The following is a 16,103-nucleotide window of genomic DNA, read 5'->3' as shown; positions in this document are numbered from 1 at the left end:
CATTATTTTTTATCGATTTTGTCCTTTATTTTTTCTTCTATTTTATCCTTGTGTCTTTAACTATATTACTTTTGGAAGGCTTCATTACCGGGGTGGGGGGGCGTTGAAACTATCCAATTCAGGCATTCTTGTTTTGACTTAGCGTTAATGTTTTCACGATCCAGTTGCAAAAAGTGCAAGGGGTCAGCTAGAAAGCGTTTTTTCCATAGCTATTGCGTAAACTGAAGCCAACCATTCGCTTTCCTAATTTAAGCCATAAGTTAGTCATGTAGGAGGTCTCAGTCCTTGCAATCATATTGTTTCATTAATAAAAACCTATCTGTCTCTAATCCAAAATGATTCGGTTATTCTCATTATTACTAATATCCCAAATAATTCATATCCAATACCCTGAAAGTTTCAGCAAGGCACACGAAAGTGACTTTGTGGCCCTTACAATGGGTCTGTTGCAAACTTTTGCTAGAGCAAAACTAAGAGTTGTTTCTTATAGATAATGCCTCAAAAATCACGATGAGCGCATTGGCAAAGTCTGAAATGCACTCATAACTTCACAAACTGCGTAAGAAATTTGCGGTTTTTTGAGCTTCCCGCTTCAAAAACGATACTACGGCACAGGTGAACATTTTGTAAGAAGAGTCGTTCCATTGTCGGCAATAATCATCATAGCCGACGCCAATCCGCCAAAACACGTTTGATGGGACGAGATAACACCTGAACTGGATTAGACCAGATAACAATCGGTGTGTTAACGTTCATATTTTCCACGCCCGAATTGATTGACCTTGAACTCTCCTTGAATTACGCGCGGAACTGCGTGCAAGCGTCGGCCATGATGAATATCGCCGACGATGGAGCGACTCCTCTAACAAAATGTTCACCTATGCCGTAGTATCGTTTTTGAAGCGGGAAGCTTAAAAAAACGCAAATTTCTTACGCAGATTGTGAAGTTATGAGTGCATTTCAGACTTTGCCGATGCGCTCATCGTGATTTTTGAGGCATTATCTATAAGAAGCAACTCTTATTTTTGCTCTAGCAAAAGTTTGGAACAGGCCCATTAGACTATTTTAGCAAATCTTTCCAGGATGAACAGGTAGTGCGGAAAGAAAAAATACCCAAGAAAATATGATTTTTCGCTCATTTTTGAGCTTCCCACCATTCCTACAACGGTGCCATTAGACCTGTGACATAATTTTTCTCAAGAATCTAGTGTAGAATTATACCATCTTTAATTTTGGAAATAACTACTTTTCTTATATCTTGCACAGGGATTAAGGTAGTCGAAAACAGGACGGAAAAGCACGATTTTTCTCGTTGTATAAGTTTCCCCAACTCTGGCAACAGTTTTTTTGGACCCACAATAATATTTTTCGGGTCATTTTTTAGGGAAATTATTATCAGATTAAATTTCAGAAATAACGATTTTTATGATTGCACTGGATCGGAGATATTTTGAAAAAACCATGCTAACGGGTTTCCACGGGGAATGTTCATCTTTCAGGAAACGAAAAATTCGGCTTCAGCGGTCAAATAAAGCCTAAAATATTTTTTCGTAGCCAGAAGGATTTCAGATGAGCAAAAGTTGACAGCACAGATCGGGGTGGTCTACATAATAGGAGGTTCAGCAAAGAGGGTTATTCAAAATCGGCGATCTTACCCAACGCTTGGATTTTGCCCGGAGTTGGATATGTTGTTCCCTATCACAAGACACGCCTTTTTCCGGCATTGGCAAGTTCACCCGAAATTTTTCCCGCGCGCTACAGCGTTGCCAAGTTGAAAACAGGCAAATTCCGTAAGTGGCATTAAAATTGAGCTATGAAGTTGCGGTTTTAACGAAAATTCTCTAAAAATTACGCACTTTTAGGAAATGACCATGTTTTTAATGTCGCATTAATTTTAACATGCATTATTGCCAAATTTCCGATTTTTAAATTTGACAAATGCTACATATCCGCAAATACCCAAAGAGCTATCTTCAAATTTGAATGAAAAGTTGTCTAATCGATAGTTCGTTCGATTCCGCATCCATCGACATATTATAGCTCGTTGGGAAACTTTTGGTTCGCGAGATATCACCATTTTTGTGAACGGCTTTATGGAGCGACGACGCTTTTTGAGTCCGGGCGGATAGAAACTTTAGCCTCAAAAAACACCGGGTAGCATTACTTCCATGGTTTCCTATGTTATTTTTGGCGCTGAATCCGAATTTGACCATTTCATAAAAAAATTGTCACCAAGATGTTGCCAAATTTGGCAAATATTGCTTAAAATCGGCCTTTTTGGCGGATTATAGCCTGTGACTTTCCAGGAGTTGATCAGACGACAAAATTAGTTATTTCCACAGTTAAAAGTCGTTAAACTTTCTACAAACTGAGTCAAATTCTTTCTGCTCACGGTAAAATTAAACGCGCGACAAGCAGCAAACTGAAAAAAAGACAACATAATTGGCGCTTTTCGCGGTTTTTGTCCTGAGTTTCTTGTTTTCCGATTAAGAGAATGTTTCTTGACTATACTAATGAACAACATGAGCAGAATTTAATAAAATTGAACAATAAAATAAAATCGAACATATTCCAATGTTGTCAAGCAAAAACAAAATACTTTAATTTTCGCTGGTTTTTTCGATATTATTGTCCTATATTCTTTGTTCACCTCTTATTTTTAAATTTTATAAATGTATCTCTCGTGCAAAATAATACACTTCTGTAGAATAATTTAATTTTCAACTTAGATATATACTAATAACTAGGGTATTTAGTTCAGAGAGGAGAAATTCATAAAATAGTGAGTTTTATCGAATCATGTCAATAAACCACATTTTGAAACAATAATGGAAAATTTTCTGCTAAAAATTACTGAATAAAATGTACTCCTCAGACTGACTTCATTAAAACAAGACAAGACGCATTGCAATATTGCCAAAATTACGTACAATTGTTGAATTTTGGCGGTATTTGACCGTTATTATTCATCGCCCTATATTCAGTATACAATTTTATTTTATAATTCTGAGAAAATGGAGTTTAATAGAAAAAAGTAACAACACCAAACTAAGAAGACGCCCAGGAAAGAGCAATAAGGGGCTTAAAAAGGAACAAGGGCACTCCAAATTACTGAGGACCTGTGGGTGGACAAGGGACTATGGTGGTTAGGCGTTGCGGAGCGCGAGAGACCGCTGTTAAAGCCGCTCTTATCTATACATGTAACAATACAATAGTTTGTCGTTACACTCGGTGTAATTCAGATTTTCCTAAGAAACATTCTCTTAATCGGAGAACAAGAAACTTACGACAAAAACCGCGAAAAGCGCCAATTTTGGTGTCTTTTTTTCAGTTTGCTGCTTGTCGCGCATTTAATTTTACCGTGAGCAGAAAGAATTTGACTCAGTTTGTAGAAAGTTTAACGACTTTTAACTGTGGAAATAACTAATTTTGTCGTCTGATCCACTCCTGGAAAGTCACAGGCTATAATCCGCCAAAAAGGCCGATTTTAAGCAATTTTTGCCAAATTTGGCAAAACATGCCTACACCAAATTTTCTGGCGGATGGTGGCGGATGGGTAGTTAAAAGTTTACCTAAACTTTTTTTTTTTGCTTTTTGAGATGAGCACATTAGCGCGAACATAATCATTGAAAAAATGGGCCGAATACAAAAAATTACTAGTGCAATGTGTTCTCCAGACTCTGAAGAATAAGAATCCATCAATGAAATTAGCACTAATTTAAACAAAAGCAAGTTAAATGGAATAGAAAGACTCGGACGATTTTTCGCTAAAATGAAAAATTACGCAAAGCCCCTCTTTGATGCCATCTGTTACAAAAATGAACATGTTTCGTTCCAAATCAATGTCAGATCCTTAAAATATAACTCTTGAGGAACACTTTTGACCCTTAAAAAATGCGATTCGCCCGAATCGCCCATGACCGACCTGTACCATTGACTCGATCCACCGTGCGGCCGAGCGCATAAGCACCTATCTTCACGTGAGTGACGTGAGGTCTGATCGAGAACGCCGAACAACGAGAGGAGAGGGGACTCCGAATTCTCCCGCCATGCTGCGGCATGATAGAAAATAGTCCAGATTCAATTGCGAATATCTCGGTTTCTACTCGCAAAAGTGAGCTAATTTTTTGGATTTCCCTTAATTATGAACTTCATATCAATCTATTAAAGTTTCATCGACTTTCATCGAGAGCCGCTGACCCCATGCTCTGTGCAGGGTTCTTTGGCAATAATGCATGTTAAAATTAATGCGACATTAAAAACATGGTCATTTCCTAAAAGTGCGTAATTTTTAGAGAATTTTCGTTAAAACCGCAACTTCATAGCTCAATTTTAATGCCACTTACGGAATTTGCCTGTTTTCAACTTGGCAACGCTGTAGCGCGCGGGAAAAATTTCGGGTGAACTTGCCAATGCCGGAAAAAGGCGTGTCTTGTGATAGGGAACAACATATCCAACTCCGGGCAAAATCCAAGCGTTGGGTAAAATCGCCGATTTTGAATAACCCTCTTTCAGAAATTTTGACGCAGTCGCTTTAGTCACCCCTCTCCCTTTCCTGAATCCATACAGTTCATCAAACAAATTATATGAAGAAAATTTCGACTGGATTTGGACATTCTTAAATATAATCTTAATGCTATATGTATAATTCTGGAAGTCGCTCTATGAAACAGTCTTGTTGTTCAATAAAAAATTCAAATTAATTGAGGAGAAATGAGTCCTCTACTTGAATCCCTTCTTTGATTAATAAATAAAATATTCCTTTACAGCAAAGTCAAATCTCACTTCGCATGACACTATTATGCAAGTATTGGGGGGGGGGGGGGGTTAGGAAAGGATACTATGGATAGAAAAGACTGTGACTGGTGACTTACTCTTCTGTGATATGAACTCCACCTTTAAATCCGTTGCTGAAGTGTCCTTTGCCTCGTCCACCTGCCAGAACCTGAGCTTTGATAACGTACTCATCTACTTCTGTGACAAAAGAACATAGTGCTCAGACAAAAGCAATTCACTGAAAATTGATATGGTTGAAATAACCTTCAAAACTGTTCATTCATCTTTATAAAATACTGCAAAAATGTTTGTTAAGACATTTAAAAAATAATTTATTGTAGGTATCCGGTTTCTGAATTTTTATGAAATGGTAAAAGTTGTTCCTGTGTTTGAGAGCGCAGATCTCAGTAATGTGAATAACTTCCTAATTCTTTGGACCTCTTTTCTCATAACTAAATTGCTTCAATTCGATACTTTCACATGTGCCATGTGAACGAGAAAGGGAAAGCAAGAAAATATTGTGAAAAGCACTAGGAGAAAGTGTATACACAGGCAAACTCATAAATCCGAGGGACAAAAAAATGTGCTGGAAATAAAATAATTTTAAAATCGAACACAATAAGTCAGAAAATAAACTGAGCTTTTCGTTTAATATATTGTACAGAAAAACCAAAATCGGTGTTGCTACTAGCGATTGAAGATCGATTAATGGTACATCAACATGATGGATATGTTAATACTTGCTTGGTAAGTGCATTTTCGATAACATGCCATTTTTTTGCCAAATACAGACAGGAAACACAAGACTGTAGTACATGCATAAAGAAAAAAAAACGTACAATACTGCACATCTCATGTGAGAAGGTTGTGAAACGCACTGTGTTAAATTGGAAAATCATATTTGTATTTTTCCCAACAGTCAGACCAGCGAGGCAAAATTGAGGTTTCATTGAGTTATTTTGAGAGTTGTGGACCATAGTAAGATACATACACCTCAAAATTGGTGATTATCCTTACATTATCTTGCTCAGTAATTTCAGTAGGGTTAGTGAGCTACGCCTGAAAGTGCATAAAATGGCACTTATGGGCCAATTCTCTAAAAATGGTCCTTTCACCCTGTTGGTCCATTGTTGACAATAAAATAGTGAGCAAATAAGGAAAAAAGGAAATTCATTGATGAGCCAGGTAGAATGGGCCTATTGAAAACTTTTGCTGGAGCAAAATTAAGAATTGTTTCTGTCAGTAAATGTCTCAAAAATCACAATGAGCGCATCGGCAAAGTTTGCAATGCACTCCTAACTTTATAGTCTGCATAAGAAATTTGCGTTTTTTGGAGCTTCCCGCTTCAAAAACGATACTATGGCACAGGTGAACATTTCGTTAGAGGTGTCGTTCTATCCAACCCCTGTGCACTAGGATACTACACTACATTCAACATGGCCGACACCAATTCGCCAAAACACATGTGCCTGGATGAAATTCTAACTATTTGTTAACAACTGAGCGTGTTTACATTCACGATTATATCGCGTTCATACCTAGAGATCCACTTTGGTTGACCTTGAACTCCCGATTGCAATTTGCGCGCAGAGGCGTTGGCTATCTTGGGTATTGCTATTGTGAAAGGGTTGAATGGAACGGCTTTTCTAACGAAATGTTCACCTGTGCTGTAATATCACTTTTGAAGCCGGAAGCTCAAAATAATGTAAATTTCTTACACAGATTGTGAAGTTAGGAGTGAATTGCAAACTTTACCAATGCGCTCATGGTGAATTTTGGCACATTTACTAATAGAGACAACTCTTATTTTTGCTCTAGCAAAAGTTTGCAACAGGCCCATTGGCTGTCATGATAATCTATCGAATACTCCTTTAGCGTAGCGTTACAATCGGTCCAAAAATATCAGGAAAAGTCATTTGATTCTCAGCTTAACCTTGATTTGTTTATTAAGCGGTATTTTTCAGTGAGAGAGTCAACAAAATATATGATTTCTTCACAGGATTCACAGGCAGCTCATAAATTATAAGATAAAAAACCAAATTAAAGATACTTACTGAAATCATCTAACAGTTTCTTTGAATCTTCCACTTTTTCAATGATTCTATAGTTTTGAACATTTACATTGTGATTCCTTAAGAGATCTTTGCAGTGGCATTCTAGTAAATTCAATTTTCGAATTTGCATGAAACTCTGTAAAAATGGATAATGAGAAAAATCATGAAATCAAAAATCATTTGATGCATTCATTTTTCTGTAATCGGCCAAGCAAAATTGAAACAGGCAGATTGGCCAATTGAACCTAAATCTTTACAGAAGTAATTATATTTTCCTGATCTTCACTACTCAATGTTCACCCACCTGCCACATTAAATACACTAGAGAATAAAGCTCAAATTTGGCAAGCGGAAATTTTAGGTCTCATGGAAGTACCTTTTTGATGGCAGATAATTCTTAATGAATTATAGTCAGAGATACAACAATTTGGGTTTGTTCCAATGTTAATTCGAGAATTCGATGGATTTTACCCAATTCAGCCAAATTACATTTCTTGGTGTCTAATTTTCCGCCACAAGTTTAATTTTTCAACAGAGGACCAAAGAAAATGACGCCTTGATATTTTATCTGCAATTCTCTTAGATTTTTCAAGTCTGAATGATATTATGTAACTTTCCGGCTGACAAACAAAACATGAAAGGAAATCAGGCAACATCCGATGCAGGTTGTAGGTAGGTAATTAGGCTGATTCCGGTTGAAAATCAGTCCCATTCACAACTGAGGCCTGGCTCTATCACCTCTTGTTACGAATTAATCCTCTGGTTTTTTAACAAGCACTCAGGGTAACAGGTACCTGTTAAACTTATCGACTGCAGATTAGGACTCCACGAGCGAAAATGTCCGACCAGGAACCGAAAATATCATCTGAGCATGAAATGCATTGTACAAGCCATAAAGAAGTTTGGCTTTGAAAAGGCTAAATTTGACAAGATGTGATGAAATCGGGGCTGAATACTCTTTTGGACTACCGACTGAATGACTTGCAAGCCTGAGATGCTGGTTGAAAAAAGTTACCTTCTTGGGATGAAGAGGTGAGCACACTTGCCTTGCAACTTTCCCAAGCATTTTGTTAGTGAGAGACCCTAGAACAACAGTTACAATATTTATTACCCATATTCTTATGTTTATTTTATTACGATTTATATTTTAAACAGTGAGTCAGAAACATAAAAGGAGCAACCAAATGTTGCAAGTTTATTCCCTGCTGCTCAGAAACTTAGATTACTCTATGTATTGATATTCTGCCCATGCCATGGACTCCATGGGAACAACCAAGTACGGACACTCAATTAGTTAGATACTACCTTTAATGCCAGAAAGCTCGTAACTGAAGTAACAGGTCAAGGTACGCTTCAGCATAAATCATGATTTTTACAGTTGATCATGTGCTTTACTAAATAAGTGACTTTCTAGAATTTACCGGGGCACAAGACTGGAATTGTTTTAATCGACATAAGTTTTAATAAAAACAAAACTTTTTCTTAGGCCCTGTCCACACGAGCGTGGTTCGAGGAACTTATTCGACGAACTACTCAGTTCCCGGAACTTGTTCCTTGAAAGGAGGGATGCTGTCCACACGAGTTCGCTCGAACTGGAACCGGAACTTCAATAAAACTGTACAATTATTGCAAAATAATATATTATTACGGCCGCCAAAGTAAAAAAAAACAAATGATAAGACATGTAAAGGACGTAAAAGAAAAAAACAAACAAATTCACATCTAAAAAAACATACAGGGTGTTTCAGACCACCCGTACCAGGCCTTTTTCTCGGTTGTTTTAGGTCGTACGAAGTCGGGGATCGCGGGGTTGAATAGGGAATCGACCCCAAGGAATCCGAATTTCGTGGTCCCGAAACCCTACCCCCCTTGGGAGTTAAAGGGGGGGTCACGATGCTAAAAGTCACGGTTCCCGACCGAATTGCGGATAAATCGCATCAGAATTGAAATGCACGGAAAATTTCACGTGAAAGTGACCCCTAAAAATCCAAAATCGGCCCATCTAAGACCCAAAAATGACCTCCTGAAGAGGGGACCAGTACCTTCCTCCATAATTTCTCTTTGGTCTCAAAATTGACGTAGATTCTCCAGAAACAGACGGTTTCCCAGGTAATCAACCCCGAGAAATCCAAATTTCATGGTCCCGAAGCTCCTCTAGCTCCCCTTGGGGAGTAAACGGGGGGCCCAATTTATAAAATCGGGGCTCCTTTCCGAATCGCAAATTGATTACATCCAAATTGAGGAGCAGTAGAATACCTTTATAGACACAGTATGGCCATTTTTGTTCCGGTTTTTCATTGGTCGCGAGCGAATAGGCTGACACAATGCTCTTTGGGCCGTAAATAAACATACAAGATGGCTGTTATCAGCAAGGAAGTTTGAGGTTATGCACATCTTACATCCTCCTGTGATAAAGGTGAAAGGTTTAACAATGTATTCACGTGTTTTTCGTGTGTTATTCGTAGATATGCTAGTTTAAATTGTAACTGCTATATAATAATATTATTATCAATAATAATAATATCAATAATAATAATTGATATTTTTTTCAAATGTAGCTTCTTATCAATGATACAGAGAGTCGCCATCTTGTTTGTTTATTTACGGCCCTAAGAGCATCATGAAGCCTAAAAAGTCGTTGACCAATCAAAAACCGGAATAGTTTTCCTGCAGTAAAAAGATACGAATGACCATACTCTGTCTATAAAGGTACTCTACTGCTCCTCAATTTGGATGTAATCAATTTGCGATTCGGAAAGGAGCCCCGATTTTATAAATTGGGCCCCCCGTTTACCCCCCAAGGGGAGCTAGAGGAGCTACGGAACCATGAAATTTGGATTTCTCGGGGTTGATTACCTGGGAATCCGTCTTTTTCTGGAGAATCTTCGTCAATTTTGAGACCAAAGAGAAATTATGGAGGAAGCTACTGGCCCCCTCTTCAGGGGGTCATTTTTGGGTCTTAGATGGGCCGAATTTGGATTTTTAGGGGTCACTTTCACGTGAAATTTTCCGTGCATTTCAATTCTGATGCGATTTATCCGCAATTCGGTCGGGAACCGTGACTTTTAGCATCGTGACCCCCCCTTCATCCCCCAAGGGGGAGGGGGAGGGTTTCGGGACCACGAAATTCGGATTCCTTGGGGTCGATTCCCCATTCAACCCCGCGGTCCCCGACTTCGTACGACCTAAAACAACCGAGAAAAAGACCTGGTACGGGTGGTCTGAAACACCCTGTATGTAGAAGCTCGGAGTGCGGGGGAAGTTCTGGGTTTAGGAGGAATAAGTTTTCAGCTCAGCTAAAACTTGTTCCGGGAACAAATTCCGCGAACCGCACTCGTGTGAACAAGGCCTTATTATTTCTCGATTGAAGTGATGTCCATTGCCTCACGTTTACCAATGCACTTATATGCTAGAAGAACATTACTATTGATTGCTGTATTAATGCGCTTCAATCTCTGTACCCAAATTTTGTTATTATCCCTCTGAATGTTGCAAATTTTTGGTCTTGGATGATTCTTTAAGCTAGTAAGTGGGGGCTTTCGCCGTATCTTAGACAAAAACGTCAAAACCTGCCCAGATTTTCGACTTAGGTAACCGATGTAATGCAACAGGATGGAACTGGGAAAAGAAAAGAATGGGAAAAAACCGGCACTCCGCCTCGCGCGCGTCTTATCAGTCGCATTTCCCTTTACATAAGTAAGTGACCCACGCATCCACCGCGGGAAGGAGAGCGTATTTCTCCAAGTGGGAGCAGAAGTCTTGGGATTTACCAATATTTTTAATTTTTCCCAGCCATTTTTTTTCAATTTGAAAAATAGTCGTAACGGTTAAAAGGATGAGATTTTGTTCTAAGACAGGTCTTTTACCCTGACCCACTGTGCGACGAACTAGGGATGTCGATACTCAGGGAAGTATCGATACTCGGTATCGATATTGGTATCGACTCTAAGCATCGATACCGGTATCGAGCATCGAGCTGAAGTATCGATACTTATGAGGTATCGATACTATTTCTGAATTATGCCGTGTCTGAGTGTGCGTATGTCTGTCGGCCGTTAAATTCCGCCAGATTTACGCCTCTCTCGAAAAAGCCCTGTTCGCGTCCTTAGTCAGCTATTTGAGCCTTTAACTACACTTATCGAACTGAGCTTTTAACATTTTTATTGAAGTATAATCATTTTGAGAAACTTGATTACTCCGTCGTTTGTCACAGTGCATCTTGAAGGTGAAATAGTGGGGAGAGAATTTTTTAAAAAAGAAAAAGAGGCCTTCTTCATGGCCAAATCAGATTAAGTATCGATACCGTCGATACTGGGGTCTTGGCATCGATACTGCATGGTATCGATATCGTGGAGTATCGATGCCGAGTATCGTTAAGTATCGATCGAAAGTATCGATACTTTGCAAGTATCGGATAAGTATCGACATCCCTACGACGAACAGTTTGTCCAAAACCCTCCTTCCGTGGGGTCACTGTGCCGCCCCACTCCGGCCGGCTCCCCTCATGCCGCGCACCCCCCCCCCCCCCCCTCAAATTTTCATAGCTCGTCATTTTTAAACGGCGCAGCCGATTTTGCTCAAATATAATACCAGGCCAGTCCTAGAACTACACTACCACCCATAATTTCAGCTCAAAAGTTTCATTTTAACGCGAGTTATCGAGTGGACAAGATTTGACCTCCCCCCACTTTTGAGTCCCACCCCTCAAAATCTATTGCATCAAATTTCAATTTTTTTGGCGGAATAGTAGCTCTAATAAGACTCTACAATGAGAAAAAGAATTGGTCAAAATATCTTTCAACGTGAGAGATATATAACAACTCAAAAATCGAAAAATCGTAAAAAGGCGGAAATACATACGTACATGTATACATAAGACAAAAAGACACATTAACATATGTACACATTTATACCTACATAGATTAGTCCTTTTCGTATGGGCTGATCACGTGCGTTTTAATGTAGTGGTTTTTTTAGCCTTGGTTTTAATTTTTTATTTGTGTTTTAGCGGTTGATAAAGGCTTGGTTGACCAGCCAAAACGTTCTACATATTGTGTTTATTGATTTTAGCCTTGTTTCCCACTGATTTTTTGTGTTTTTATCGCATACTTGTACATATGCACATGAATTTGAATGGCATATATTTTCGTGATCTGCGGCATGTGATCGGTGCTCTTCACAAGGTCTCAGGTCTGGGTCCGACATCATGGGAGAATGCAATAATTGCAATAGTGTATTTTCTTCGGAAAATATACTAGAAGTCACATCAACCTGACTGCATCAATCATCGGTCGTCCCATGAGTTGCCGGATAAATTTCTATTGAATGGTGCCATTTTCTGATGTGACATTTGTCTATACTTATATTCCCCAGTTCTGGTAGAATAGCGCTGGGTCAACACTATTTTGTAGGGAAATTATGGCCACAAAACTCCAAAAAGTTTCATTAGAGTCAAAACATAATTTCCACTGAGTATCAGAGAAAGACTGAGGGGAAGGATGTCCAACTCAGGCCGAATACTAAGCGAGGGAAACGCCGTGGGTCTCTTCAGATCTCATCAGTAGTTCACACTCGTCACTGCCAATGCAATATATCGTTTGCTACTGCGATCACCCCCAGACGGAGATGGAAAATTTTACGATAGAGGCTGTTCCAAAAACGCCGATTTTGCCCCCCACCCCCTTTTGTGTGGGTCCAAACTTTGCTTAAATGTGGGCGTCCCCAATGGCTGGACAAAATCTCAGCCCCCTCGGATGATTAGGGGGGAGGGAGCAGGGGGGCATAGTTGCCTTTTCTGCAAAACTTTAAAAATCTATACCTCCCTAGAGTCCCTATATACTGAGAGTCAAGACAATTCGGCTCATGGATGTCACAAACGGGAATAAAGATTACAGAAATTGAACGTTTTTCGTAATCTTTGATCGGCCCATTCTCAAATGCCTTTCTCCGTTCCTCCTCTCATTCCGTTTGTTCCTTGCCGAACCCGTAATTCCCTGGTCCATTTCAGATTATAATCTTTGCAATTGGTGAAAATGTAATCTTTATTCCCGTTTGTGACACTGTGGAGGCCTAAAATACGGGAACCAATCAGAAATGGATTCAAATTGTCTTGACTCTCAGTATAAAGGGACTCTATACCTCCCCGGAGAAGTTTGAGTGCAAGTGTTGCAGTTTGCGCTGAAAAACGTCAAAAAATATTCCCTACGACTTACGAGAATAAATATACCGTTTTAAAGGTTGCATAATTTATCAAGTCATAATTCAATTTTTTCGACTTTGACTTTCTTGTCTGTCATTTCTCCTCTCGAGGCGATGTGGACTCTCTGTCAGGGTGACTTTCCATGAAATTCTGCAAGTCATGTACATACAACACTGTATTTGACCTTGGTGAAATGATTGGTTCTCGCGTTACGGATAAAATACAATAGAACGTTTTGAAAAAGTGTGGTCTCATTTCTTGCTCTCTTATTATTTTATTTCCCTGAACTTGTTTCCTGATATGTTTGAGCATTGGAGGACCACCCCTAGCTCTTATCTCTCAATTTCGCCACTTATTCAAGGTATTTCTAGACCCACTTCTGGAGCATTAAGAATTTGTTGAACCACATAAATTTGCTGGAAATTCATATATCTGTGTTTAAAACTAGATTGAGACTGTCACATTCATCACCAAGTAGACGGAAATGGACAACATATTAAGAAATTGGAGGGCATATCTTGCTCCAAAGGGAGCAATCTTAACCCTTATGAAACGAGGAAACAAGAGAGCGCAGCGAAGGCAAGAGCAGCACACTGCGGTGAAGGGCCAAGGGAAGCTAGCTGCAATCAAGCATCGATTCGCTCGAACTCAGGACGTGCCACTCTCCCCACCAGTCTTGATTCTCCTGCAGAGCAATGGCTTTCTGTTCAGCCCCTTTCGTCTCACAGAGCGTGAGTTAGTCTTGGCTGTGGAGCAAGCTAAGTCACCTCCATCCGTTCTGCACCTTTCCTGTCGTTAGTGGTTCCATGCCCTGTCTCTCCCCTTCTGTTTGAACCACAATTTACCTACTTAAAACCTAAAAACAATAATTTTTGGCTGAAATTCAAAACATGTATAAGAGTATAATTTTGGTCTTTACTCCTAAATATTTAGGCAAGCAGGCCTCGCTTATCTAGACTGCACGCCACTGGGTGGAATTTGCCAATTCTTAACGCAGTGAAGAGTTCTTTCATTCTTCACCAGAACTATGAAGAGAGACTCATTAGTGACATGCTCCTAGTTACTGATGATCTATGTCAGAATTTTCACTTTCCATCTCTGCCCCCAGAACCAAGACGAAAAACCTAAATACTTTGAGTAGCGCAGTTACCAACAGCGGATCATGCTATGAATAAAACAATATTTACTAAAACGAACTTACGTGTAAAAGAGACTCTAGGATAATGAACAATTGTAGTTAAGTACTCAACAATGAAATATGAGGGAAGTTTCGATATTTCCCGTGTTTGACCTGATGATAATTTCAACATAACATGATAAAGTTCGCCGGTCCAGCTTTCAGAAGAGTTTGAGGAGAGGTGAGCGAGGGGTAGCTTATCAGTTGTTATCACGATTCGGTCATGCTTTAGAAGATGCGTTGTTGTATGGAACGTCGTCTGGGACTTTATTGAATCATAACCTCTACGCTACTCTGAACGCAGTTCTCTGGGACTAAACTACGTCACTGGGGACTTTACCAATAAAACCATAGAGTACAAAATAAAACCCAGTTGGGACATTACTGATCCCGCCTCGAAGTTATTCCTACGTTGCCAGCTGTATTATGTAATTTTCTCTATCAGATTATTATTTCCGTTCTACGACCGGCCGGTGGATAAATAATCGTCATTGGTTTGGGCGGTGATTTAATTGATGATCTTTCAATAATCTCTAAAAGCGGACGCGTATTTTGCTCCGTATAATATTGAATTTCAGTCACGAAGACTGTGTACATACCCAGCAATTAAATTTTTAAATACTTCCTGGCAGTTTTTGTATTGAGATAAGGCAGGTTTTGGAGTGCCATAAAATGACTCAAAGTTTGAGAGAGCTTTCGTAAAAATCCACACCAAAATTCTGAGGCAAATCAAAAAACATACAGTTCACTGACAAGACTATTGTCACTTCTGTGACTGATATTATAAGTCACAACAGATATTGGATATACTGCCATGCCTTATACGTGAGTGTTAAACGGGGGGCCTCAGTGAAATGTCTCCTGGTGATTTTTAGCAATTTTTCAGGGGATTTTAAAAAGTTTATACTGTTCTTATTCTATGGTAATTTTGATAAATCGGTGCGAAGGCATCGTTTCTGCAGAAAATCGCATTACTCTGGTATCAATCGGCCGTTAAAAAAACTTTTAAAAAATAACTCTTAAATTTAAAAATGACCACTCTCAAAAAACCTGTTAAAATTCTCTTATTAGGAGACCCGTCTTGGCTAATTTTTAAGCAAAATTTACAAGCAGTACAATTTAGGTAAAGAAAAATGTGATTACTTATATAGAAACTCTTAAAATATCAACGTAGTTTTTCAAAGCTAAAAATGTTTGCAAAATATGTTATAAATCTACACTGATATTTAGAGGGTTTTTTTTTAACCCTATTTTTCTCTTAAATTTTATTTAAAAAAATAGCCGAAAACTAATTTTAAGAGTTTTTGAAGAATGTTTTAAAAGCAGGTCATTGCTAGTAGGGTAGTTGTTATTTAGATCACTAAAATACCGTTATATCATTTTTCAACAGCATAATTCTCATTATTACAAACATAAACAAATCAGGAAAAACGCGTTGAGTGAAAATGTATACGAAACAAAATCCGATGAGTGAATTATTAAATATAATCAATAAACTAATTTGCAAAGAATCAAATTCGTTTATAATTCCATTATTATGATGTCAACTGGCAACGCGATATTGGGTGACGTAGGCTAAAGTCCCTCCTGACGTAATATTGTCTCACCGCTGTCTTCACATTTACGAGCGAGAGTGCTGTTTTAGTAAAGTCCCAAACGACGTTCCATAGTTGTTGTTTTGTCTCTGGTTGTTGTGGTTCCGGTTCCGGAGAACATGTAGAATTTTCAGGTGTGACCTAGACAAGTACATTACTGCTTTGCTTGCCACCTGGTTGCTCTCACCCAAGGCGGGCAGGTGGTCGCATCTCGTACCCTCTTGACGTCACGATTGTAAACAAACCCAACTGAGGAGTTAGGGGGTTTGAGGTTTACGCTGCACTCTAACGCTACAAGGTAT

The 16,103-nt window shown here is 39.0% G+C and overlaps 1 protein-coding gene across 3 annotated transcripts in view; it reads right to left on the bottom strand.

Annotated features, from left to right (window-relative positions):
- Window positions 1–14,473, bottom strand: part of ScsbetaG (Succinyl-coenzyme A synthetase beta subunit, GDP-forming) — a 42,825-nt gene extending 28,352 nt beyond the window's left edge. Inside the window, exons 1-4 of one of the 3 annotated variants that reach the window (XM_072306474.1) lie at window positions 14,231–14,473; window positions 7,846–7,913; window positions 6,831–6,966; window positions 4,875–4,974 (exon numbers count right to left, since the gene is read on the bottom strand). In XM_072306474.1, coding sequence (XP_072162575.1) covers window positions 4,875–4,974; window positions 6,831–6,966; window positions 7,846–7,913; window positions 14,231–14,339 — 413 coding nt within the window. In that variant the 5' untranslated portion in view covers window positions 14,340–14,473. Of the gene's footprint in view, window positions 1–4,874; window positions 4,975–6,830; window positions 6,967–7,624; window positions 7,648–7,845; window positions 7,914–14,230 lie in introns of those variants that run through there. The other 2 variants (XM_072306475.1, XM_072306476.1) reach the window with 2 other exon arrangements.
- Between the last annotated feature and the right edge of the window lie 1,630 nt (window positions 14,474–16,103).

The sequence above is a fragment of the Bemisia tabaci genome, chromosome 1 (genome assembly GCF_918797505.1).
Source record: "Bemisia tabaci chromosome 1, PGI_BMITA_v3".
NCBI lineage: Eukaryota > Metazoa > Arthropoda > Insecta > Hemiptera > Aleyrodidae > Bemisia > Bemisia tabaci.
Note: the sequence above shows the minus strand (reverse complement) of the source record. Positions and strands in the feature narration are given on the sequence as shown.